This window comes from Mercenaria mercenaria, chromosome 11 (genome assembly GCF_021730395.1).
Source record: "Mercenaria mercenaria strain notata chromosome 11, MADL_Memer_1, whole genome shotgun sequence".
Classification (NCBI taxonomy): domain Eukaryota; kingdom Metazoa; phylum Mollusca; class Bivalvia; order Venerida; family Veneridae; genus Mercenaria; species Mercenaria mercenaria.
The window spans coordinates 43,401,887-43,429,529 of NC_069371.1; the positions used below are offsets into that span (position 1 = coordinate 43,401,887).

At 35.3% G+C, this 27,643-nt stretch overlaps 1 protein-coding gene across 3 annotated transcripts in view; it reads right to left on the bottom strand.

Annotated features, from left to right (window-relative positions):
• LOC123560610 (synaptogenesis protein syg-2-like) overlaps nucleotides 1-27,643 on the bottom strand; it is a 283,384-nt gene that overhangs the window by 24,973 nt on the left and 230,768 nt on the right. The window contains exons 6-11 of one of the 3 annotated variants that reach the window (XM_053517272.1): nucleotides 24,557-24,844; nucleotides 23,961-24,272; nucleotides 18,374-18,649; nucleotides 16,704-16,991; nucleotides 16,132-16,440; nucleotides 1,297-1,596 (exon numbers count right to left, since the gene is read on the bottom strand). In XM_053517272.1, the coding sequence (XP_053373247.1) occupies nucleotides 1,297-1,596; nucleotides 16,132-16,440; nucleotides 16,704-16,991; nucleotides 18,374-18,649; nucleotides 23,961-24,272; nucleotides 24,557-24,844 (1,773 nt within the window). Of the gene's footprint in view, nucleotides 1-1,296; nucleotides 1,597-8,350; nucleotides 9,017-16,131; nucleotides 16,441-16,703; nucleotides 16,992-18,373; nucleotides 18,650-23,960; nucleotides 24,273-24,556; nucleotides 24,845-27,643 lie in introns of those variants that run through there. The other 2 variants (XM_053517273.1, XM_053517274.1) reach the window with 2 other exon arrangements.

The window sequence follows — 27,643 nt, forward strand, 5'->3', positions numbered from 1 at the left end:
TATCTCACTGAGAAGTGAGAAAATTTCAAAAATGTGAAAATATTCTCACTTCGAGGTGTGATATATTCCATATTCACGAAAAACAAACAAATTTTCTTTTTATTTTATGCTCAGTTACGTTGAGAAATACATTTTGCAACTGTTTAAATCCCAGCGCGTGAAACAGACGCGCGTAAACAGACATGACGTCAGACGTGCTGGGACGTTATAAAGACGCATGCAACATAACGTTCAGTTTTGTTTTATATTTTGCTGCATAACGGTATGAAATTCTCTTTAAGTAAAATAATTTGAATCGAGAAATATATTATAAAGAACAAACTGCGACTATAATTTACATCCTGTTTTAAGCAAATAATTTAAAATTCATACACAATGTAAGAAGGGGCGGAGCTTATATCTCTCACAGTGTGAAAATATAGATTTCATATTTTCACAGTGTCAGCGATGAGATATGAAAATATTTAACCGATAGAATACAGTATTTCATTAGTTAGCATAAAATAATATTTAACAGTACGTCTGTTTGCATATTTCGATTCACTTGACACATATCGTAACCGATCTGTTCAGAATATTTTTTTTTTTGTATTTGGTACGCGAATAGATTTGTCAAGTATCTGCTTATTATTCGTGACCATGAAATTTGCAAAGATTACATGAATAAACAGTTCTGCAAATTGGATATTTGGCAAGTTTTGTAAAATATTTGAAGCAGTTTGCTAATTGGACTATACCACACGAATAAAGTACATTAATGTGTAAAACAAACGCAACACTTGCGTACAAGTTATATCTCAACAATGAACAATTTGATTTTAAATAAAGTTCTAATATTGTACTTCATCAGTATATATTTACATTCATCAAAATCAAAATACAGATTTTACGGATTCATTAAGTCAAATCGCAACATCTTTAGTTTCTAAATATGCAAATGTCTTTCATTTGTGTACTATTCTACGTGTATATGCGTACAAACACATAATTACATCCCCATTAGAGGATATTTTGGCGAACTGAAGCAGCGAATTTACGGCCGACAACAACAGGCAAACAAAGTGCAGGAGTGACACTTGGCACTAATGTAGGAGTGGAAAATGGTTCCCCAAGATGAGACGGAGATGTATTAATTGTGTACAATTGCACTAGGACTATAGACAAATAGAGCACATACTGCCACAAGAATAAACGTATGAATTGTTGGTATAGTAATCTTCCTACAACAGACGCAACATAACGCTGCGCTGAAATCGTAATATTGAGGAATACATGTAGACAATATTAAAAACTGACCCGCTGTTGTTGTGATTCTCAGGGTTTCTGTTTCACTTGAAATCCCTAGTGCGTTGGTAGCGTGTAAAATCACCTCATACTCGGTTCCGCTAGATAGCATTGTAATGGTGTAGTTCATCACTTCCTCTCCTGCATCCGGTAAAGACACACTTGTCCAGTCGTCGTCAGATACTTTCTTATATCTCAATATAAATGTTTGGTCTGGACCATTATCAAAACCAGGTTTCCACTGTAATGTGATTGATGCCTCTGTAACAAGTTCAGCTACGAGACGAAATTCTTTTGGCGGGTCTGGTATATCTGTCAACAATTCAAACATGTTATCAAATCTATACATTTTAATGCACTACAGTAATGATAATTTAGGGATATTTTTTGTTTGTTTCAGTGCAATATGGAAATATATATCACCGAATGAACAACAAATGCATTATTTATTCCATCTTACATGTAATAGAAACAAATTATGTTTATTTTGTTTCTTTTAAAAGGTCTGACACATGTTGTCCACGTAACATCACACACCACATCATAGCATTAGTGCAGTACCATGACATCATATAGTTAATGTAAGGTTAATTAATTCTACTACATTTCATTTGCAAGTGTATAGACTGATATGACTGGGTATTCATCATATACATCTTTGCCTTTAAGTTTGTAAAATATATTTTAAAAGGATTCCCCAGTTTGTTTATAAATCATATACTTTGCTTTGAAACTGTGAGATATCAATTCTAATTCAATAATAAATTCAATTACTCAAATGAAAAGCAATGTAATTCTGGGATTACATCTACCTGCGCAATGTAACTACATCAATGATTATTTTAACACTATCTTCTGCTTCAAGGTAGAATAGCTGACTGTAGTTTCCAATACTATTGCTAATTTCCAGCTTGTACATTCCATAATAAGTCCGATTTACTTCCTTGATTGTAAGGTTTGTCTGTGGGTTTGATGTTTCTATCTGAAATTCTCCACTATGTGATAGTAACTGCCAATCATTGCTATCAAATATGTACCACCTAAAGGCATCATTGTTCGGGTCAGGGTAAGCCAGTGTTGTAAAAGTTAAAACTGCTGGTATATGCTGTGCACTTGTTACATTCTGCTTCAATGTAACTGATGGTGATGGACGTGGAGAGCCTTGAAATAAAATATCCTTAAACCTAAAACCTTAACAAATATTTTCATTCAAAATTATTAACTTTTGTTGTTAGCTGTCACTTAATAAAATCAATATCATAGAGATGGAAGTACTAACAACTCCTTTAAATTTTACTGTTTTGTAATGTGATAAACAGAATGCTTTATCTTTCAGTCTTAATTGTTTAATTAATTTGCATTTCAAGTTATCATCCGGAAACCGTTTTACTGTTCAGGGTCACTTTGACCTTGACCTTTGACATACAGATCTCAAAATCAATAGGGGTCATCTGCTGGTGATGACCAACCTCCCTGTCAACTTTCATGATCCTAGGCCCAAGCATTTTTGAGTTATCATCCGGAAATGGACTGGTCTACATTCAGACCGACCGACCGACCGACCGACCGACCTACCGACCTACATCTGCAAAACAATATACCCCTCCTTCTTCGAAGGGGGGCATAAAAATTGGTGTCAGACTTATTCATCTTGTGTTACATGATGTGGGTGATGAGATGGAACATCTATTTTAAGTTTGAATCAATTCCATTTAGTAATAATGGAGATATAGTGAAAATGCATTAAAATTAACCTTAAATTCTAAGCAAAAGGGGGCATAATTAATGAAAAATTGGTGTCAGGGTTATGCACCTTGTGTCATATGATGTGGGTGATAAGGTGGAACATCTATTTTAAATTTGCATCAAATCCATTTAGTAATAATTGAGATATAGTGAAAATGCATCAAAATTAATCTTAAACTGGAGATGCTTTTGATAAAAACCTCATGTCTCCCACGACTGTCCCTATGAAAAAGTCTAGTTTCTCTAGATGGCTTACATAAATGGACTCAGTTAGATGGCTTGAACGAGTGGAGTCAATCAGTAATTCAAGGGCCATAATTCAAAAGTGCCTGGGCAGATTTGGCTAGTTATCGAACCTGGCCAAGGTCTTATGGTCAAACACATTTTGTTCAAGTTTGGTGAAGGTCAGATGAGAAATGTTCGACTTAAAGAGTGCGGACAAGCTCTGTGACAGACAGACACACAGACTGGAGTAAATCAATATGTCTCTCACACCACTGTGTGATGGGAGACATAATTCTAAGCAAAAGGGGGCATAATTCATTAACAAGAGGGTCATGATGACCCTGGATCGCTCACCTGAGTAATATGAGCTACATGTCTCAAATGTCAAACTGATGATTTTTAGAAATTTTTTGGAAGATTTTCCAATGAACAATCAAGTAACCCCTGGGGCAGGGCCAATTTTGGCCCCGGGGGTCATGATTTGAACAAAGTTCGTAGAAGTCTAGACAATGTTACATATCAAATATCTAAGATCTAAGCCTTCTGGTTTATTTTTTAGCAAATTTATGAAGATTTCTCTATGTACAATCAAGTAACCCCTTGAGCTGAGTCAGTTTGACCCTGGGGGGTCCAAATTTGAAAATTTTTTGTAGAGGTCCACTAGGCAATGCTACATGTCAATATCTAAGATCTTGGCCTTGTGGCTTATTTTTAGATTTTTTTAAAGATTTTCCTATGTAAAATCAAGTGACCCCTGGGACAGTGTCAATTTTGACCAGGGGGACACGATTTGAACAAATTTTGTAGAGGTCCACTAGGCAATGCTACAAGTGAAATATCTAAACTCTAGGCCTTCTGGTTTATTTTTAGAAAATGTTTGAAGATTTTCATATGAAAAATAAAGTGACCCCTGGGGCGGGGACAATTTTGACCCAGGCGGTCATGCTTTGAACAAATGCTGTAGAGGTCCACTAGGCAATGCTACATGCGTAATATCTAAGCTCTAGGCTTTCTGGTTTATTTCCAGAATGTTTTGAAGATTTTCCTATGTAAAATCAAGTGACCCCTAGGGCGAGGTCAATTTTGACCCCGGGGTCATGATTTGAACAACTTTAGTAGAGGTTCACTAGGCAATGCTATTTGTCAAATATCTAAGCTCTAGGTCTTCTGGTTTTTGAGAAGATTTTTTAATATTTTCCTATGTAAAATCAAGTGGCCCCTGGGGCGGAGTCAGTTTTGACCCTGGAGGTCATGATTTGAACAAATTTTTAGGGGTCCACTAGGCAATGCTGCATGTAAATATCTAAGGTCTAGGCCTTCTGGTTTATTTTTTTGAAAATTTTTGAGGATTTTCTTATGTAAAATCAAGTGACCCCTGGGGCGGGGTCAATTTCGACTTCAGGGTCATGATATGAACAGTTTTAGTAGAGGTCCACTAGGCTGCCAATGCTACATGTCAAATATTTAAGCTCTAGGGCTTCTGGTTTTTAAGAAGAAGATTTTTTAAGATTTTCCTATGTAAAATCAAGTGACCCCTGGGGCGGGGTCAATTATGACCCTGGAGTCATGATTTGAACAACTTAGTAGAGATCCACTAGGCAATGCTTCACACGAAATATCTAAGCTCTAGGGCTACTGGTTTTTGAGAAGAAGATTTTTAAAGTTTTTCCTTTCAGTTGCCATGGCAACCAGAGTTCTGCATGGAATGCAATTCTTTGAACAATTTTGAAAGGGGGCCACCCAAAGATCATTCCTGTGAAGTTTGGTGTAATTCTGCCCAGTGGTTTTCAAGACGAAGATTTTTTTTACAAATTGAACTTGACGGACAATGCAGTCGACTGACATCAAGCAGTCACAATAGTTCAGTCAGAGTTATGCATCTTGTGTCACATGATGTGGGTAATAAGGTGGAACATCCATTTTAAGTTTGAATAAAATCCATTTAGTAATAACTGAGATATAATGAAAATGCATCAAAATTAACATTAAATTCTAAGTAAAAGGGGGCGTTATTCATGGAAAGTTGGTGTCAGAGTTATGCATCTTGTGTCATATGTAGGTGATAAGGTGATACATCTATTTTAAGTCTGAATCAAATCCATTTAGTAGTAACTGAGAAAATAGATTCGGGACGTGACGCGACAAAACTGACTCCTATGTAGCCCCCGCCCCCCCCCCCCCCCCCCAAAGACATGTTTGGTGGGGGTATAAATAAGAAACGAAATAAATTAGAAACCAAAGAAAAACAATCTTACAAAAGTATGTACACGGGTACTAAACAGTGCCTGCGGCACCGCCAGTGATGAGGAATGAAGGCACTTCGCTTCCGGTACCGCAGGCATTGCGCCAATGTTGACAAATCAAGCGAGATCGTGAGTGCTTTTTTTCGTTTTGTCATTTTGTTACTGATGTAGCATTTTTTCAAATATCGGGAATGTAGGGGGGGTGAAGAAGTATCTCATGAACAAATCCATGCTAAAGTTTGTGGAAATAATCAATTTCCTAGAAATGTAAGGACAAATAAGTTTGGGAATGAAACGTGGATTTTTTTTACATCATGACTGTTTAGACTCATTTCTTTCCGCTGAAACCAACCCATACTGTCTCGCCAAACGTAAAACATATTTATAAATGATATATGATCTGCACAAACATAAAATGTGTCCAGAAAATTCCGAATTTGAACGTTATCCCAATTTTGAAAATGTGCCGCAGGCATTTCGACGGTGCCGCAGGCACTTCTTAAAGTATCGGGGCATATATTTGGCCCAAAACTAACCAAATCTCAAATAACTTGCATTCGTGCGATTTTATATCATATTCACAAACATTTTCAATACATGTGATGAGTTATCAGATCAAATATTTTAGCAACCGGTTTATCTCCACACTCTTTTTTAAGATCCGTTTTGATCAGTTTTAAACAAAGTGTATTTTCCCGAAAACATAAAACTTTTTTAAAACCTTGTCACCTTAAATTGGTTTGTTATAGATCTAAATATTGATAGCAAAATGTGTTTCTATCTTTGTGTGTGTGCGTGTGTATTCTTTTTTATCTTTTTTTTTTTGAGGAACACAATCGATCGTTAGAATAAGTCACTTATCAACTTTCCTTGTGTTTTTCTAGGTTGTTCAACTGGAAAGCAGTTTTGTTGAAAAGATAGACGTAGTTATACCAAATGAAACGTAAGGTAAGTATATTTCTAGATGGGCTCGATTATGTACTCCTTTTTTGCCCTGTACCCCAATATCAATTTTCATTCGTTTCAGTCGGGCTAGTTGCACGCGCATGAATTCGGTACATTTTCGGGACATGTTAAATAGCCCGATCGAAACATCAAGGCGCAATTCAGAGTACCAGTCACGTGATCCGGATAACCCAGTTTGGTATTACGTGTATCCTCTGTACGACACATGGGGAACATTTCTTTGTTGTTTGTGTTTTACAAACAATTAACTATTACAAACTAATGCAAATTTTGAATTGAAACCTACCACATTTCTCAAGGTTTATAAAACCTAAAGTTATAGCATAAAATTCCACAGATACCAATTAAAACTTTATAGATATTTTAATATTAAATGTTATATTCCCGAATTCGAATAGTCGAGGTTTTGTTGTCTTGTGGCTCTTGTTATAAATGATTTGACAATAAGTTTATGAATAAGATAACACGCCAAGACAACATGGGTTATAACTGTCAACTTATTATTGTCTCTTGTTATTCGTAATTCATTTTGAGAAAAGATGTCTGCATTTCTGAAATTCATGTTCATTATCTCTTTTTTATCTAATGACAATCATAAGAAGCATAATGTTTGGGAAATACAGTTTGCATCAACTGAATGGTGTAGAGTTTAAGATTACTCGCGAATATAAACCGATTGCTGTTCACACTGTTCATACTGTTGTAGAGGCCACATGTGAATAAATCCATATAAACATATCGTTTCTGACGGCCCTTTTCTTTGTGAATTCTTCGTCAGTAGCAACTTCTGTATACATGATGCATTCTTCACAAACGTTATATTCTTATAAACTTATAGTCATCACAATGTCACAACATCATTGATAGCAACTAGCCTTAAATTTTATGGAAAGACCCACCCAATGTTTATTTAAACGTGATTTAAATGCATTTACTGAGGGTGCTCACACTGCACTATCAGGTATAAATTGCTAAACTTTTTGATCTGATAACTCATCGCATGTATTGAAAATGTTTGTGAATATGATATATAATCGCACGAATGCTAGTTATTCGAGATTTGGTTAGTTTTGGGCCAAATATATGCCCCCGATACTTTAAGAAGTGCCTGCGGCACCTCGAAGGGGCTGCGGCATATTTTCAAAATTGGGATAACGTTCAAATTCGGAATTTTCTGGACACATTTTACGTTTTTGCATATCACATATCATTTATAAATATGTTTTATGACGGCAGAGACTATATGGTTTGGGTCAGCGGAAAGAAATGAGTCTAAACAGTCACTGATGTGAAACAATTACGTTTCATTCCCAACTTGTTTGTCCTTACATTTCTAGGAAATTGATTATTTCCCACAAACATTAGCATGGATATGTTCATGAGGTACTTCTACATCCCGCTACATTCCCCGATTTTTGAAAAAAAAATGCTACATGCAGTAACAAAATGACAAAAACGAAAAAAACACTCACCGATCTCGCTTGATTTGTCAACATTGGCGAAATGCCTGCGGTACCGGAAGCGAAGTGCCTTCATTCCTCATCGGCACTGGCGGTGCCGCAGGCACTGTTTAGTACCAGTGATGTAATGCAATCTGAAAAAAAAAATGATTTCCCTAATCAGTAGACAAGTCTATAAATTGAAACCTCAAACTATATGCACAATATTTTTTTTTTTTATGTTGGATTTAACATCGCACCGACACATTTATAGGTCATATGGCGACTTCCAGCTTTTATGGTGGAGGAAGACCCAAGGTGCCCCTCCATGATTATTTTGTCACGAGTGGGCACCTTCGTAGAACCACCAACCGTAAGCCAGCTGGATGGCTTCCTTACATGAAAAATTTAAAGCCCAGAGTGAGGCTCGAACCAACATCGATGAGGGGCAAGTAATTTGAAGTCAGCGACCTTAACCACTCGGCCACGGAGGCCTCCTTAATGGTTTGTTGCCCACATGCTAATTGCCCACATGCTGACAGCATCTAAATACTGTCGCATCTTATTCTACATTTATCCATATTTATGAAAATTAAGAGTGGCAATGGTTTATAAAAGTTCGAGACAAAACTGCAAAAACTTGAATGTTCCTGTAATTCTGAAAACTATAAACTGGTGAACCATTATGTTTCATGTAAATATATAAAACAGTGGTGGCAGTTTGCCTTTCAGTGATAAATTATTTAAATAATCAGAATTCACAATGTTTGGGTTAGTCGCTTTAATATGTTAAATGGCTTTACATATATACTGTACCTGTTGTTTTGATTTTTAGGGTTTCTGTTTCAGTTGAATTCCCCAGTTCATTGTAGGAGTGTAAAACCACCTCATACTCGGTTCCGCTTGATAGCATGGTTATGTTGTAGTTCATCACCATCTCTCCTGTATCTGGTATAGCTACACTTGTCCAGTCTTTGTCAGATACTTTCTTGTATCTCAAAACAAATGTTTGGTCTGGACCATTATCAAAACCAGGTTTCCACTGTAATGTGATTGATGACTCTGTAGCGAGTTCAGCTATATGTTGAAATTCTTCTGGCGGGTCTGGTATATCTGTCAACAATTCAAAAATTTTATCATATCTATACATTTTGATGCACTACAGTTATAATAATTTAGGGATGATGTTTCTATTTGTTTCATATAAGATGGAAATACATTTCACAGAGTACATTCATCATATACATCTTTGCCTTTAAATTTGTAAGATATATTTTTAAATATATCTTTAAAAGGATTCCCTAGATCGTTTATAGGCTGAACACCACTAAATCCAGCTGTTCTTTATTTCATATAAAATCCGCTTACTTAACAGTTTTTTGACATTTTCTAGCATATAAGGTTTTCAGAGACTTATATTCCCATAAAGAACTAGATTGCTACTTTAGAAAAAACAAGAGGACCATGATGGTCCTGAATCGCTCAACTGTTCCCACATGACCCAGTTTTGAGTATGACGTAGTTTTTTCTATTATTTGACATAGTGACCTAGTTTTTGAGCTCATGTGACCCAGTTTTGAACTTGACCTAGATATTATCAAGATAAAAATTCTGACCAATTTTCGTGAAGATCTATTGAAAAATATGGTCTCTAGAGAGGTCACAAGGTTTTTCTATTATTTCACCTATTGACCTAGTTTTCGAAGGTACGTGACCCTGTTTTGAACTTGATCTAGATATCATCAAGGTGAACATTCTCACTAATTTTCATTAACATCTCATGAAAAATATGGCCTCTAGAGAGGTCACAAGGTTCTTCTATTTTTATACCTACTGGCCTAGTTTTTCACCACATGTGACCCAGTTTCGAAACTGACCTAGATATCATTAAGGTGAACATTCAGATCAATTTTCATGAAGATCCATTGAAAAATATGGCCTCTAGAGAGGTCAAAAGATTTTTCTAATCTTAGACCTACTGACCTAGTTTTTGATCGCAATTGACCCAGTTTCAAACCTGACCTAGATATCATCAAGATGAACATTCAGACCAACTTTCATACAGATCCCATGAAAAGTATGGCCTCTAGAGAGGTCACAAGTTTTTTTTTTATTTGACCTACTGACCTAGTTTTTTTAAGGCATGTGACCCAGTTTCAATGACCTAGATATCATCAAGGTGAACATTCTGACCAATATTCATGAAGATCCATTCAAGGGTATGGCCTCTAGAGAGATCACAAGGTTTTTCTATTTTAAGACCTACTGACCTAGTTTTTGATCGCAGTTGACCCAGTTTCAAACTTGACCTATATATCATCAAGATAAACATTCAGACCAACTTTCATACAGATCCCATGAAAAATATGGCCTCTAGAGAGGTCACAACGTTTTTTCATTATTTGACCTACTGACCTACATTTTGACGGCACGTGACCCAATATCGAACCTGACGAAAATATCATCAAGTTATACATTCTGACCAATTTTTATGGAGATCCATTCACAAGTATGGCCTCTAGAGAGGTCACATGGTTTTTCTATGTTTAGACCTACTGACCTAGTTTTTGACCGCACATGACCCTGTTTCGAACTTGACCTAGATATCATCAAGATGAACATTCAGACCAACTTTCATACAGATCCCATGAAAAATATGGCCTCTAGAGAGGTCACAAGGTTTTTCTATTATTTGACCTACTGACTTAGTTTTTAATGGCACGTGACCCACTTTTGAAGTTGACCTAGATATCATCAAGATGAACATTCAGACCAACTTTCATACAGATCCCATGAAAAATATGGCCTCTAGAGAGGTCACAAGGTATTTCTATTATTTAACCTACTGACCTAGTTTTCGAAGGCACGTGACCCAGTTTCGAACTTGACCTAGATATCATCAAGATGAACATTCTGACCAATTTTCATGAAGATCTCATGAAATATATGGCCTCTAGAGAGGTCACAAGGTTTTTCTATTTTTAGATCTACTGACCTAGTTTTTGACCATACGTGACCCAGTTTCAAACCTGACCTAGATATCACTAAGGTGAACATTCTGACCAACTTTTATGAAGATCCATTCACAAGTTTGGCCTCTAGAGAGGTCACAAGGTTTTTCTATTTTTAGACCTACTGACCTATTTTTTGACCGCACATGACCCAGTTTCAAACTTGACCTAGATATCATCAAGTTGAACATTCAGACCAACATTCATACAGATCCCATGAAAAATATTGCCTTTAGAGAGGTCACAAGGTTTTTCTATTATTTGACCTACTGACCTAGTTTTTGAAGCCACGTGACCCATATTCGAACTTGACCTAGATATCATCATGTTGAACATTTTGACCAATTTTCATGAAGATCTTGTGAAAAATATGGCCTCTAGAGAGGTCACAAGGTTTTTCTATTTTTAGACCTACTGACCTAGTTTTTAATCGCAAGTGACCCAGTTTCGAACTTGACCTAGATATCATCAAGGGGAACATTCTGACAAATTTCATAAAGATCCCATGAAAAATGTGACCTCTAGAGTGGTCACAAGCAAAAGTTTATGGACGGACGGACGACGGATGACGGACGCTGCGCGATCACAAAAGCTCACCTTGTCACTTTGTAACAGGTGAGCTAAAAAGAAAACGGGGTGTTAACTTTTATATAAGAAAACTACAGTTCGTTAAATACAACCTGCTGAATTTTCTACCTTTCACTTCTTTCATATACCTTTTCGAGACATTAAATTCTTACGCCGCCATTTTTACCTAGCATGCGATAGGAACATGCCGATTTCAACAGAATGCAAAGTGATACAATCATACTAAAACACGGTAGGGTAAAAGTAAGCAGCTGCTCTTGAGAAAATGCACTAGGAAAGGAAAACAAGAGGGCCATGATGGCCCTAAATCGCTCACCTGTTATCACTGCACTTGAGGACAAGAAGGTCCTCAAAAATAATATCTAAGTTCAAAGGACACGAACAATAAAGGAAAGATATTTAACCAAAAAGAAAAAAAAATCTTACAAGGTACAGATATGTCAAAATACACCTAAAATTGGAGGTACCATTCATGTTGTACCACAGAAAAGTGGTCTCGGTTTTTCCCTACGGCGAATAATTAAAAGTTACTAAAAATAAGCTATTTATATTAACGTAAAAGGAAAGTAATTAGAAAGAAAATTATTGTAAGTGATCAAAAGAAGGATCTGCCAAATAAATCTGTTGACATAAATGAAATTTCAGATCAGTATCTTCATGATTTACAGAGATACACCCATTTTAATTTGAAATAAAGGGAGGTAATTTGACATAAAATCAGTCCATAGTTATCTACCCTGATTGGCTCAGTCCAACTAATGACAATAATGAAATTTCAAATAAGTCCTATAAGTACTTACTAATATAAATCCATTTTGATTACAATCAGGGGACGTAATCAGATATAAAATAACTCTGGAAGCTACGATTGGATCTGATTTGTCATGGAATCCAAGATTTATTGTTGTTGAAGATATTTTGGAAGTTTGTATCAAATCAAACCATAAATGAAGTCTCTATATGGCTGCAAAAGCCAAAATAGCCAATTTTGGACATTTAAGGGGCCATAACTCTGGAACCCATAATGGAATCTGGCCAGTTCAAGAAAGGAATCAAGATCTTGTGGTGATACAAGTTGTGTGCAAGTTTGGTTAAAATCAAATCATAAATGAAGTTGCTATTGTGCAGACAAGGTCAAAATAGCTAATTTTGGCCCTTTCAGGGGGCATAACTCTGGAACCCATTATGGGATCTGGCCGATTCAACAAAGGAATTGAGATCTTATGGCAGCACAAGTTTTGTGCAAGTCTGATTAAATTCAAATTATAAATGAAGCTGCTATTGTGCAGACAAGGTCGAAATAGCTAATTCTGGCCCTTCCAGGGGCCATAACTCTGGAACCCATAATGGAATCTAGCCAGTTCAAGAAAGAAATCAAACTCTTATAGTGATACAAGTTGTGTGCAAGTTTGGTTAAAATCAAATCATAAATGAAGCTGCTATTGTGCAGACAAGGTCAAATTAGCTAATTCTGGCCCTTTCAGGGGCCATAACTCTGGAACCTATAAAGGAATCTGGCCAGTTCAAGAAAGGAACCAAGATCTTATGGTGATACAAGTTGTGTGCAAGTCTGATTAAATTCAAATTATAAATGAAGCTGCTATTGTGCAGACAATGTCAAAATAGCTAATTTTGGCCCTTTCAGGGGCCATAACTCTGGAACCCATAAAGGAATCTGGCCAGTTCAAGAAAGAAACCAAGATCTTATAGTGATACAAGTTGTGTGCAAGTTTGGTAAAAATCAAATCATAAATAAAGTTGCTATTGTGCAGACAAGGTCAAAATAGCTAATTTTGGCCCTTTCAGGGGCCTTAACTCTTGAACCCATGATGGGATCTGGCCAGTTCAAGAAAGGAACCAAGATCTTATGGTGATAGAAGTTGAGTGCAAGTTTGGTTAAAACAAGCAAATTCGATGAATTGGTATCCCCCGCCGAAAGGGTTTGTGGTGAGGAATGGCAAAAAGATATATCCGGCAAAAAGTTAAGGATGTTAATAAGAAGCAAATAATTTCATTAGTCAAAATCAATTTAACAGAAAACAAATGTTTAATTAAAGAGTACATAATAAGTGTATGATACTTTGATCCTGACTAAGAATTTATTTTGAATGGGATATGCTTACTGTAATAAGATTAGCTTTTAAAATTAAATGCAGTTAATTGAAATGTGAGCTTGAAGTTTAACTGGAACGAAATATTGTCTTTGAGTGGTTTGGCACCAGGTGTTGCTGTTTAACAAGTTCATTTGAACTTAAAAGAACAGATGTCCTTAAGAGAACACAGGTATGATATCTTGAACATGGCTGAGGGCAAGGTTTGTGCAGTCACAACTTAACATGTTAAAGGTTTGAACATTTAAATAAAAAAAGGAATGGAAATATATATTTATTTTTTAGGGGGTGGGGGAGCAGGGGAACAGGAGAAGAAACAAAATTTCACATGCTGATTATAAATATTGATTGAAAATTAAAAATGAAAAAAAAAAGGGTAAAGTTGGGGGTGTGTGGGGGAGAGAGGATGCATGATCAGTGGTGGGCATGACTGGGTGGAGAAGTGATGTGGGGGAACGGTACAACTTGGAAGGTTTGAAAAAAATCTAAAATAAGAAATGAAAAAAAAAATTATTTATTTTTTTATTTTGGGGGGAAGGGGGAGGGGGGTTGGGAGGGGGAGGGGGTGTGACCAAGGCAAGTGGGTGACCAGGTTTGGGTGTGCAATTTCACATGTTTATGATAAATGTTCACAGAAAAGAATGAAAGAAATTTAATGAAATTCTGTCAAATCGTAAGTTTGTTATGTACAAATATGTGGATTTTTAGACAATTAAAGGGCAATAACTCTGAAGTTACAAAAGAAATCCGTACAAAATTGTCTGTGCACAACCACATTGTAGTGCTCTAAATTCTGTTAAAGTTTCATAGTTTTAGGTCAAATATATCAAAAGTTATGATGCAGAAAATTTGCCATTTCTATAGATCTATAGTACCCTATATAGTTAACTCTGGTGTTACTTGGGCAATCTGTCTGAAACTTGATGGGCCCCATAACCTCATTGTGGTAAACATGTATATGAAGTTTGTTTGAAAAAAATCTAAAAAAAAAGGAAAGATTTTTTTCGGGCGAGGGGGGGGGGGGGGGGGGGAGGTGTATGATCAAGATAAGGGGGTGACCAGATGTGGGTACACAACTTCACATGTTTACAATACATGTTCATGGAAAAGAATGAAAGAAATTCAATGCAATTCTGCCAAATGGTAAGTTTGTTATGTACAAATATGTGGATTTTTATACAATTAAAGGGCAGTAACTCTTAATTTACATATAAATCCGAATTAAATTGTGTGTACACAACCACATTATGGTGATCTAAATTCTGTTTAAGTTTCATAGTTCTAGGTCAAATATATCAAAAGTTATGATGCAGAAATTGCTATATTTATAGTAACCTATATAGTTAACACTAGAATTTTCTAAGGGCCATAACTCTGGTGTTACTTGGGCAATCTGACTGAAACTTGCCACAAGAACTCATAGTGGTGAACATGTATATGAAGTTTTAAATAAATATTCCCAACCATTTCCTAGATATGGCTCCGGACAGATGGAAGGACGGACGGAAAAACGGACGGAAAGACGGACAGACGATGCCAAAACTATATCCCTCCGACTTTCGCCGGGGGATAATAAAATCATAAATGAAACCATTATCGTGCAGACAAGAACTTGTGGACGGACGACGGACCGATGACGGATGAAGGGCGATCACAAAAGCTCACCCTGTCACTACGTGACAGGTGAGCTAAAAAGTTTAGTACTATTTATATGTAGACTGCTTGTGACTAGACCAGCAGAGGCTTACATTCTGTTTGGTAGTGATCAGCCTATAAGATAATTCATGTACTTCTGCAGTATTGTTGCTCACATGAGAAAAACACATTTCATATTCCTATTGCTTCATAACCATGAAATATCAATTCTTTTTATTGATATATTCATATATTATTACTCAACTGAAAAACAATATAATTCTGGGATTTAAATCTTCCGGTGCAATGTAACTAAACTCAGCATCACTGAAAAGTTACCATCTAATATATACCTCTTTACTATTTTATACAATACTGATGTCACTTTTTCATGGCCTGTGCGCGCTCTATTATTCTTAGACCCTGTCTGATCATGTCTCCTAACCCATTTCATGACTGTCAGGTGAGAACAGCACATACAACGTGCAATTTCACGACATGAAAGTTCGGCGTCAACCATGCCAATGGCCTGATGGCGTTGATCGTGCCTTAAATGTGGCATTCTTAGCAAGGATATTCTAGGTTTTTTAACACATTCCTTTTAGTCTGTCAACTAACTTTCAAATGCGATGAATGATTTGTGACAGAAAATTCGTACATGTCGACATTGCTGGAAAAAGTCATTTTGCACGTACAACCCGTGCCTCAAATGGAGTTAAATGAATTTGACAAATCTTTACACCAGTGATATCTCAGCTGCGTCAAAGATGTAGTCGTGTTATGCATTTAACACAGTTCAATGTGAATTTTAAAATATAAGGGCTATTAGGGTGGTAACTTTTCAGTGACGCTGAGTATATATGTATGATTATTTTAACACTACCTTCTGCTTCAAGGTAGAATATCTGACTGTAGTTTCCAATACTATTGCTAATTTCCAGCTTGTACATTCCATAATAAGTCCGATTTACTTCCTTGACTGTAAGGTTTGTCTGTGGGTTTGATGTTTCTATCTGAAATTCTCCACTATTTGATAGTAACTGCCAATCATTGCTATCAAATCTGTACCACTTAAAGGCATCATTGTTGGGGTCAGGATAAGCCAGTGTTGTAAAAGTTAAAACTGCTGGTATATGCTGTGCACTTGTTACATTCTGCTTCAATGTAACTGATGGTGATGGACGTGGAGAGCCTTGAAATAAAATATCCTTAAACCTAAAACAGACTCAACAAATATTTACATTCAAAATTATTAACTTTTGTTACCAGTGGTTAGCTGTCACTTAACGAAATCAATATCATAGAGATGGAAGTACTAACAACTCCTTTAAATTTTACTGTTTTGTTATGTGATAAACAGAATGCTTTATCTTTCAGTCTTAATTGTTTAATTAATTTGCATTTCAAGCTGTAAAATGATACACTAATACAAAACCAAGATAGCATGATACTTACAATTAACAAGCAGATTTAGAAGTTTGGAAGAATGATTTTCGTTGTGTTTATTAAATCCTACACAGCTGTATTCGCCTCTGTCAGTACAAGATGCTGATTCAATAGAGTAGGCCAGTGATTTTGTATCAGTTTGCGACTTTAATACATTTTCCTTATAATCAACAGAGATATTAGATCCTGGATTGCTATCCACGTTACATACAAATGGAACTGTATCATTTTCATTCATGACAATGCTTGTTTCTCCTTTATGTCCAAAAATAAAGAATTCTTTGACTGACGCTTTGTCTGAAATGAGAAAATGTAAGAATTGGATAAATCTGAAGAAGTGTAATACATGTAGATTTTAAAAAGTTAAAGCCTATATTCATATAATACATCAATTACTATCTGACAAGAAAATAGAGGATATTTGTTTGTTTTGAGTGAATATGGAATATACAAATGTATCTCACTTCGAGGTTAAATATATTCCATATTCACTCAAAACAAACAAATTTTCTTTTTATTTTATGCTCTATTACGTTGAGATGTGCCTTTTGCAACTATTTTAATCTTAGCGCGGGAAACAGACGCGCGTAAATAGACATGACGTCAGACGTGCTGTGGCGTTATAAAGACGCATGCAACAAAGTTCCATTTTGTTTTATTTTTTGCTGCATAACGGTATGAAATTCTCCTTAAGTAAAATAATTTGAATCGGGAAATGTACTATAAAGTACAAAGTGTGGCTACAAATTTTATCCTGTTTTAAGCAAATAATTTAAAATTCATACACAATGTAATGAGGGGGCGGAGCTATATCTCTCACGGTGTGAAAATATAGATTTCATATTTTCACAGTGTGAGTGATGAAATATGAATACATATTTAACTGATAGTATACAGTATTTTATTAGTTAGCATAAAATAAAAGCCGATATATTCAGCCATATTGACTATGACTTATAAGCATGTGTAGTGCACATTGTGTTTGTTTACAAATGTTCTCTAATTATAGTTTGATTCAAACTGACATTTTCCATATTATGTTTGTTCACACATTGTGATCCAAATATAATGAAAAAGCAGCAATAAAACGTATTGTGTACCACATACTAGTATCAAACTATGATTACCAGCTATAATAATACATATAAAGAAACAATACCGGTATGTACTTGATTTAGAACCGCTACGTTTTGCTGGAAGGTTAATTCTATAATAGCATTAATTTTAAAAATAAATTAGATTTATCCACGCTTGTTTACAGAAAAATGTAACTCAGCACACTCATTGCATGCAAGATGCTGACTGTAACTAAAAATATGTATGTGGCAAAATTTACGTTTATACATGATTCTGGAGCATTAAGTTATTCTGTATTCTATGTAATTTCCCCATTTTATTGTGATAACAAACTTAATTCAGTGTTCAGTATATTTTCTGGTCCTCCAGGAATCATGGGAATCCACTCAATAGATGTGTAATAGGATTCCACTTACGCCGATGCTAGGGGGCATAAGAGGTGTTGCACATTTCATACCTCTCATAAACAGACTCAATCAAACCAAGTTTATTATTATTCTGCTTTCTTGCGTTCTGTGCGTTCAATTGATCTTTTTACAGATTTTAGTAGTAACCTTTCCAAAAACAAATGTATAAAAACTGACAGTTACAGTTGTACTTACACCAAACATTCAGATAGAAAGCATTTGTGTCTGGTTGAGAAACAGGTTCTTCTCCAGTTTGTACCATTCTGTTGGAAACTTTACATGTGTAGAACATTGCATCATTCCTTGAGGTTGTATCTATTGTAAATGTTTGAGTTCTCTTCCATACTTTACGATTTCTTATCCATTCATAGGTAGTTTGAGAAGGATTACCAGCAGTGACAGGACAAAAAACAGTCAACGGAGACCTCTCAACAACACTTGTGTTTTTTAGTTCTCCTATCGTTGGAGGATCTGAAATAAAGTGAGGACATTTATTTAAACATATATATTTTGTACATTTTCACACCATAGTGTAAACCGAAGTACAGAAAAGGAATGTTTACATTTGATTAGGGTTGTAAAAATTACAAACAAGAGGGCCATAGTAGTCCTAAATGGCTCACCTTACCTTGATTATTTGACATAAAATATATATAAGACACACTGAATCACATGGTAACATCTGTGTTTAGCTTACAAAAACATAAAACAGGTCAAGCGCCGCCATCTGGCCAACGGATACGGTGATGTTTTAACAATTGTTGTAGTCTCATCAAAGTAAAGAAGTTTCAAATAAGATAATTTTCTAAGTGTCCTCTATTTACTTAAAAGCGAAGCAGATGACGGTCATAGTGTTTTAGTAATTGGAATAGCCATTCTTAGACTGGTAAAAGTTAAGCTAAGGAACATTAAAATAAGTTATATAAATATTTAACTGCAATTTTGGCACGTTGGCATGTTAACGGTTAAGTGTTTCGGCTATACATCCCGAGAATTTCATTATAAGTACTATAACAGTACCAACCCTGAATATTTCATTAACTCCTCTGTGTTAATTCAAGATGTTTATATCCTAAAAATATATAATTATATAATATAATAGTATATATGATATAATATATTGATATCTGATAAAAACATCCAAGAAATGCTTAATTTCTCATATACATTTTCATATTCACTATTTTCTATTTAATATATTGATTCTAAGATTATCCCTGCTTCTTTTGGCAAGAGTAGAAGTATTCAAACAATTTAAAAAAAAACATTACATGAAACAAAATATTATGTAATGATATTTATGGCCTCTATATATCCAAAGTTATAGATCCACTCTTGACATAATAATATTCTTACCTTTTATAAATATGTATAAAAACCAAGTCCACATTTAACATTGCAGAATTTACTTTAATACTAATGCATAATTATTTCATGGTTAATTCCTGACAAAATGACGCAGTGTCATGTCACTGTGAATAAATAGCTGACCTTTATCACATAAAGGTAAATTATAGGAGGCTGTCTGCAATAAACATCATTTACACTGTTATAGCATATTATCTTTTAATAGAGATTTTCATTAAAAAGAAAACCTAAATGTAGTTAAGTCAGATCAGTCTAATTGCCATTAGTATTGTAACTAGCCCCTGGATAAATTTTCAATACAATGCCCTGCCAAGGTTAATTGGCTTGAAGATTTTAGAGTAATACATGTGAACAGAACAGCCATGCATCTAAAAACAAGAATGTTGAAGCTCTAGTGGCAACAAGAGCTCTACAAATGGTGGCAAAAGGAGCCATTAACAAGAGCTCTCCAAGAGGGGCGATTTATTTTTAAAGAAAAACAAAATTTAAAGATTGTTTTTCCAGTGTGAGGTGGGTTGGGGCGCAGGGTGTGTGTGTGTGTGTTTGCGGTTGTGCTGGTAGGATACTAAAGAGCAATAAACTAAATTATATTTTTCTTGTTTCTTCTTTTTATTTTGGTAGTTGTTTGGGAGGTGACGGGCGGCGGAAGCGAGGGGGCTAAAATTGTGACCTTGGCCTTAAACCTACAGACCAGGTTCATATTCTTTAACCTACAGACCAGGTTCATATTTTTTGCAAATCGTCTTATCACTACCTACCTACATGACAAGTTTGAAGTCAATACATTGAATAGTTAATGCGTTATGCTCCAGAGACGAAATATGACGGACAGATTTGACCTTTAAGCTCAATTTGTGACTTTGACCTTTGACCTAGAAATCCAGCTTATATGCTCTGCACATGGTCTTATGGCTACCTACCTACATGCCAAGTTTGAAGTCAATACCTTAAATGGTTAATATGTTATGCTTCAGACACGAAATTGGATGGACTGTTTTGACCTTTCAGCTCGATCTGTGACCTTGACCTTTACAAATACATACACCAAATATCAATTTAAATTGACTAACCATTACCAACACATGGTCGTGGAAGGACAAAAAATTTGCTTTGAATAATTTAAAGGGCATAATCTCTGGTCAAACTAATTCGATTTACAAAGAAATCTCTGGATAGCAGCTCTGAGTGAATACAAACAATAACCAAATACTAAATCAGAGTGATTAACCATTACTGTTGTAATCACGACTGTGGACGAACGTACCGACAGACAAACAATGCCAAAAATTTTGTTTTTTGGGATAATAAATGGCCAAAACTCTAGTGTTATTACAAAAATGTCTGTTATCATGTGGAAATACACAGTCTACGTGAGTTTCACACAATATGAAGTATAAAGTGTATTAAACAACTTCAGATATGGGGGCTATTATTATTAGTTCTGACTAATTCAAATGTCGTTTAGAAGCATTTAAGTTCTTTATCAGATCTTGTAAGCATACACATTTGGTGTAAGATTTGTGATAACTGCTGAAGAAATGTGGCAACTAACGTGTAATAATATTCTTAAGTAAATCAACGGCCACAGCACTGCTTTCATTTGAGCAATTGTAACAATCATTGACAATAAATACCCCCAGCTTTGATACAGGGAAAGTAAAAGTTGTAACCATGACCTCTAACCTTCAAGTCTGACCTTGGCATTGAATCTAGTGACCTGGGTTGTGCAGATGTGGTTAACAACTGATGAATTCATTCAAGTGGTTCATAAGTAATCGAGTAGACATAAATTTGGGCTGCCGGACCTACAAATGTAACATTGACCTTGGACATAGTGACTTTGGTTGTGCACTCTGGTACATAAGTGATCCTAGTTTTATGAAAATCTTCCAAGTGGGTTAAAAATTATGTAGCGACCACAAAATGTGACCTTGACTTTAGACATAGAGACCTGGCGTGAGATGATGGATGAGGAATACTAAGAAACAATATTAGATATAAAACATAAATTAGTGTAAGAGTTGTAAAAAGAACTCTGAAGGGATAAGGGTGTGATCGAAAAGAGTGGGGGTAAGTAGATGCATGTAATTAGAAAACACAAGAGTGTGTGTGGGTGGAATGGTGAAATACAGTGAGGGCATGTGGAGACAGTAGCAAACACTTGGCGTATGAGGGATACTAAGAAATGTCCTGAAATCTGAAATTGAGAAGCTTGCCATAATAATTTAACCAACACAATAATTTGACCCCAGTGACTTTAAACTTTGAAGTACCTGACTCTAAACAAAAAACAAATGGCTGGCTCTTACTAGGATAAATCTTTTTCTCAGGTTTGATGGTTATAGGGGTAGTAGTTAAGAAAATAGAAAAGTGGAAACTTCACAGGTCGCCCAACACGACAAAAACGAAAATGTTTGATTGAGCCTGTTCATGGAAGAAGACATAATGAAATTGAAAAGCTTGCTATAAAAACTTAATAAGTATTATTACAATATTTGATCAATAGACCTTGACCTTTATGATATCAGACTCTAAACTGCCCTTACCAAGTTAAAAGGTTCAGTGAAGTTTGATGAACTTTGGGTCAGTAGTAGTATATGCAAAGCTAGAAGATATCATGAAAACGAGGATTGCAATAAAACTTTATGAACGCAAAAGCGATGGTGATGATGACTGCGGCGTTGACGCAGGGCAAAACCAATGGGCCTCTTTATTCAGTGTTCTGCCGAGGCTGCGATATCGCGTGAATCTCACGCCACAATTGGTTTAGAAACATTAATCGTTGCGTTAAAAAATGCTGGGAACGAATGTGCGTATTGGATGTTTGGAACTGAGTACGAATCGTTCATTTTTCTTCTGCTTCCGAATGAAAGAGTTTCCCACGAAACCAGCGAAGAAACTGAATAATTTTAAGCTACATGTTTCATCTGCAGACAAAAAAACGTTGAAACTAATGATTAACGGCCTAGTAGTTCATGTGGCTTCCTTAAAAACCTCATAGACCATACAAAACCCGATGTTGCACACCGTTCTCCAGTGGCACCTGCTAAATTGAAAGCTAGTCCGGTGACTGCCTAAAATCTGACTGCCGTTCCACACCAATTGTCTCCAAAACTGAGAATGCGTAGCAAAATAAAATCACAATGGGTGCAGAAAATTCGAATAGAGCCAAAAAGTAAAGTGGCGCCAAATTTCAAGGGAGTTGGTTTAAAGAATACCAATACATAATTGTAGTATTATTACTGATTTATTTCAATGAAATACGGTCAAAAATGGTTTTACCCAAGTTTTTTAAAATGTCCCCACATATTTTACTAAGGGGACATGTGTCCCCAACGTTTTTTATCCTCGGCAGAACACTGCTTATTCTTAAATTTGTCAAGCTGAAAGGACAGTGTCTATGTACTCCATTTTTCGTTGGACAATTCTGACAACATCTCATATAGAAAAAAAGTCCTATAATGTAGATTTAAATGAAACTTCTCTCAGTTGTAAATGTACATATTTTCTTTTATATGGTCAAATAAAATGCATTGGTCAGAATGCTTTATTTTGAGTTATTTGCCCATGACTAAATCGAATACCCTTTTTGAAAAAGCAATTTCTGCATAATGAAAGACCATAACTCTGGTGTTCCTTAAATAATATTTTCAAATTTGTCCAAGATATGATGGCAAAATAGAGATTGTGTAAGTTTTATGAAGACTGCACTGAAGAAAAATAGCCTCTAATTCGTAACTGATGTAAATTTAGCATTCCTGACTAATACAAGGGTCATAACTCCTGTGTTGTTTTAGTTTATGTAAAGAGCACACCTTCAGAGAATTTAGCCAATATACCATGTTAACTATGTGACATCTAAGGCAAAAATATATTTTTAGAAAACAAGATTTTTATAAGTTTACAAGTCATCAAAATTTTATTTAATACCTTTAACTTTTTGAACTTGTAAAGTTAAGTGCACGTAAATAAACCACTTAAGCTTGACAATGGAAAAGTTTGTGAAAATTGGCACTGTAAATTCAATGAATCTTGAGGCTTAGAAATAACAACAGATGCAACACATGAAAGCCAACCTTAAACAAATTTAAATATTCTCCATATATAATTTGTAATGCCACTTTTGTGTTTTGAATATTTTGTGTTTAGGTACGTATATACTCTTTTACAGCTCATTTCAGAAATTAATGTATTTCTAACAAAGGCAGTTGCTAGAGAATAAATTAAAGAAAGTAGGACAGAAACGGTATATCATTATCACTTCTACATTTTAAGAACCATTGTAATATGTTAAAAAAACTTAGTCTACAAAAAGCAATATTTATCTATATAAACCCAGAAGACATACTTGACATAGAGAATAACAATATGAATGTCCAATAGTTAAAATAAAAAGCAAGAATGAAGTAATTACATAGAACTTGTAAGTTGAAACCTCTACTTGTTTTTCCTACTTTGGTATTGTCTGGATTAGCGAAAGTCCTTGCCATGACGTTTTCTACGTTACAAGTAGTTTTTCCGGTGTGAGATCTAACGGCACTGTCAACTTTCAATGTACCCGAAGTGGAGGAAACAGTACCGGTCCAGGTGTATGAAGGTGGCGGCTTACTGTCGCTGCTACAGGTAACCGTGAGTGGATTTCCTTCTCTAATGTTGAGAGTTGTTGTTATACTAACCAGTGAACTGTCCCCGTAATGATATTTCAATGTTACAACACTTGGTGGATCTTGAAGAATAGTAAAGTACAGTAAGTCATAAATGACAGACTTATTGCGATTCTAAACTCACTGATGGAAACTGTAAGTTTCTAAGAAGTATTTTAAGTTTTAAAAGCAGCAAGCTTTTCTTTGTCTACTAGATTATCATTTTACCTTTGATTTAAAATGTACTGCTTATATTTTATGTACAAAAATTACAAATTTAATGTAAACTCATAACTGATTTTTTTTCTATACAACTGAACTGAAATGAAACAAATACATGTATGTAACAGTGTTGCAGTATACATACATAGTACGTTTATCTTCAGTGAAGCTGTAGCCGATCTTGTTAATATCTGCCCAACTGTTTCCTGCATTGTATTTCTAGCTTTACATATACTACTACGATCTGTAGTAATGTTGGTTACTGTCAGTATCCTATTGTGACCTTGGTTGTCCCAGTAGTACGCCGGTGCTGGTTCTCCACTCGATGTACAGGCTACTTTAAATGTATCACCTCGTATCACATCAAGTTCCCTTGTTGATATATTTGGCCCACTTGTGTTCCAGTAATTAAACGTTGGAATGGAAGGAGGATCTAAAGCATATGTTCAAATACTAAGGCAAGAGTTCAATACATGCATATAAAAGAATATATGTTATGTTTCAGAGTTCTATGAAACTGAGACAGATGGATTAATGGTTTTTTTTTCGTAAGTAATATCTTGCTGAAAAGGAAAGAGACAAAACTAGGACACAGGTGCCCAAACTAACTGATACCGTTTATCCACATGTTATTTGTTGACAAAGCAAGACTAAACTTAATCAACTTTCAATTTATCTATGAAAATTGTAAAAGTTATGTCTACAGCATGAATGTACCAGTGGAAAAAGTGCTAAGACCAGCGATGAACACCTTAACAACAAAGAATAATAAATTAATGGATGTCTCAACAATGGTCTTAGCATGAATACAAAGCCCCTTTTCAGTAGAGACAAAATTACATTACAAAAGTTTTTCAGCTGCAAAGACACTTTCCTATTTTGCGAATTAGCCATTGTTGTCTTTTCATATTCAAGGTTGCATAAATAGTGCAGTGAACTTTGGGATCGATATGAATTTTAATCAGATTGTCAATGTTTCGTAAATACGTATCTTTTCATGTAGTCATCCAGGTCATTTGAATATGAACTCAATCTGATATTTATCCTTTCCGTGGAAAAAGATCTTAAGGAGTTTCAGTTCTTTATATGGTAAGAAAAATTTCTTATGATTCTTTTGTTACCTGGGAAAGTAGAAAATGAAAAGGCATATGGAATGATTTAACTCTTAATGTTTAGTAACCTATTAGATACTATAACTGATTCTGTCGCGTTAATAAGAGTCTCCAGCCGACGTCTAGTAAGCATTTGCATTTATCATCACATATCCGTTTTAATTCTAAATTTATTTCAGTGATATGTGAAATCTTGTAGATTATAGCTTGCTATACTATGGGTGACTATAGTCACAAGCTCCTTGGTAACTTGGGAGGCTGCGGTCACAATGCTCCTTAGGTAGTTTAAGTTTTTCATGTATATGCTAAATTTGCCCGAGTTACATTTGCCTAAATAAGATTAACATCTGAGTGGAGAAGGCAGTTTTTGCAATGATATTGAAATATTGTAGATTTAAGCTTGCTTTACTATGGGTGACTATGGTCATAATGCTCCTTAGTAACTTGGGTGGCTTTGATCACAATGCTCCTTAGGCAGTTTAAGTTGTCATCTACAAACTAAATTCATCCAAACTGCTTTTGGCTACATCCTAGTAACATTTGAGTAAATCATGTATTTTTTGTCATAATATAACCAAACGAGGGTAATGCTACATCACATTGTTGTTTTTCTGTTGCAAAAGTGATGCAAGCCACTAGGGCAGTTTAAAGTGTGACGACTGTTTCAGTGGTTGTATGTTGTTGCTATTGTAATGTATTGCTAGGTCGGTTGACAGTATATCTAACCATTGGTTGCTTGTCTGTTGTTAACTTGTTATAATAATGTTAACCTCTAGGTCTGTTAATACTTGAGTGTGCTAACCGCTAGGTCGGTTAAAGTGTGTTAACGGCTAGGTTGGTTTAAAGTCTGTTAACCGCTAGCTCAGTTTAAAGTGTGTTAACCGCAATGTCAGTTTACAGTGTGTTACTGCTATGTCGGTTAACTGCTAGGTTTGTTTACAGCGTGAACTAGGTTTTGCCAATTACTGCGTAGCGTAATTCCTAGTCTCACAGGTCCGCAGTCTGCATTGCTAATTTAGTCAATTTATTGTTGAAAACATGCACTTGTTCGTCAATCTGTGGGTCTGATATCATGCGGCTTTTTATGCCGCTTATTAATACTACTGATATAGTACTAATTATGTTTGATATCCTTTTGGTGTAACTTATTTGTATGTTGAAGCATTGACCGGAAATAAAATTAAATACATGTGCGGATGTCTTTAAATTGCTTTTTGTACATTTAGCATGTGTAAATGTTGAGTTCTGCTCAATCCGGGGCTAGAGGAAGTGGACGGTAGCATGCATTTTCACTACCGTCCATGAACAGCCTTAATCAAACCGAACCTGCAACATTTTCGGTTTTTGGATGTTGAGCGACCTCAAGATAATCATTCTGACAAAATTTCATGAAGATCAGTTGAAAAATACTGCCTCTATCACATACAGAAAGTTTTTCTTTGATTTGACCTAGTGACCTAGTTTTGGACCCCAGATGACCAATTTTCGACATCGGCCTAGCTTTAATCAAGGTTATTATTCTGACAAAATGTCATGAAGATCAGTAAAAAAATACAGTCACTATCATATACACAAGATTTTTCTTTGATTCGACCTAGTTACATAGTTCTAGAATCCAGACAACCCATTTTCAAACTCGATTTTATCAAGGTAATCATTCTAACAAAATTTCATGAATATCAGTTGAAAAGTACAGCCTATATCGCATACACAAGGTTTTTCTTTGATTTGACCTGGTGACCTAGTTTTTGACCCCAGATTACCTATTTTCAAATTCCACCTAGATTTTATCTAGATAATCATTCTGACATAATTTCACGAAGATCAGTTGAAAAATACAGCCTCTATCGCATACTAAAGGTTTTTCTTTGATTTGACCTACATTTTGATCCTAGATGACCCATTTTCAAACTCGACCTAGATTTTATCAAGTTAATCATTCTGACAAAAATTCATGAAGATCAATTTAAAAAGATACAGCCTCTATCGCATACACAAGGTTTTACTTTGATTTGATCTAGTGACCTAGTTTTTGACCCCAGATGACCCATTTTCGAACTCGGCCTAGATTTTATCAAAGTAATCATTCTGACCAAATTTCAAGATCAGTTGTAAAATAC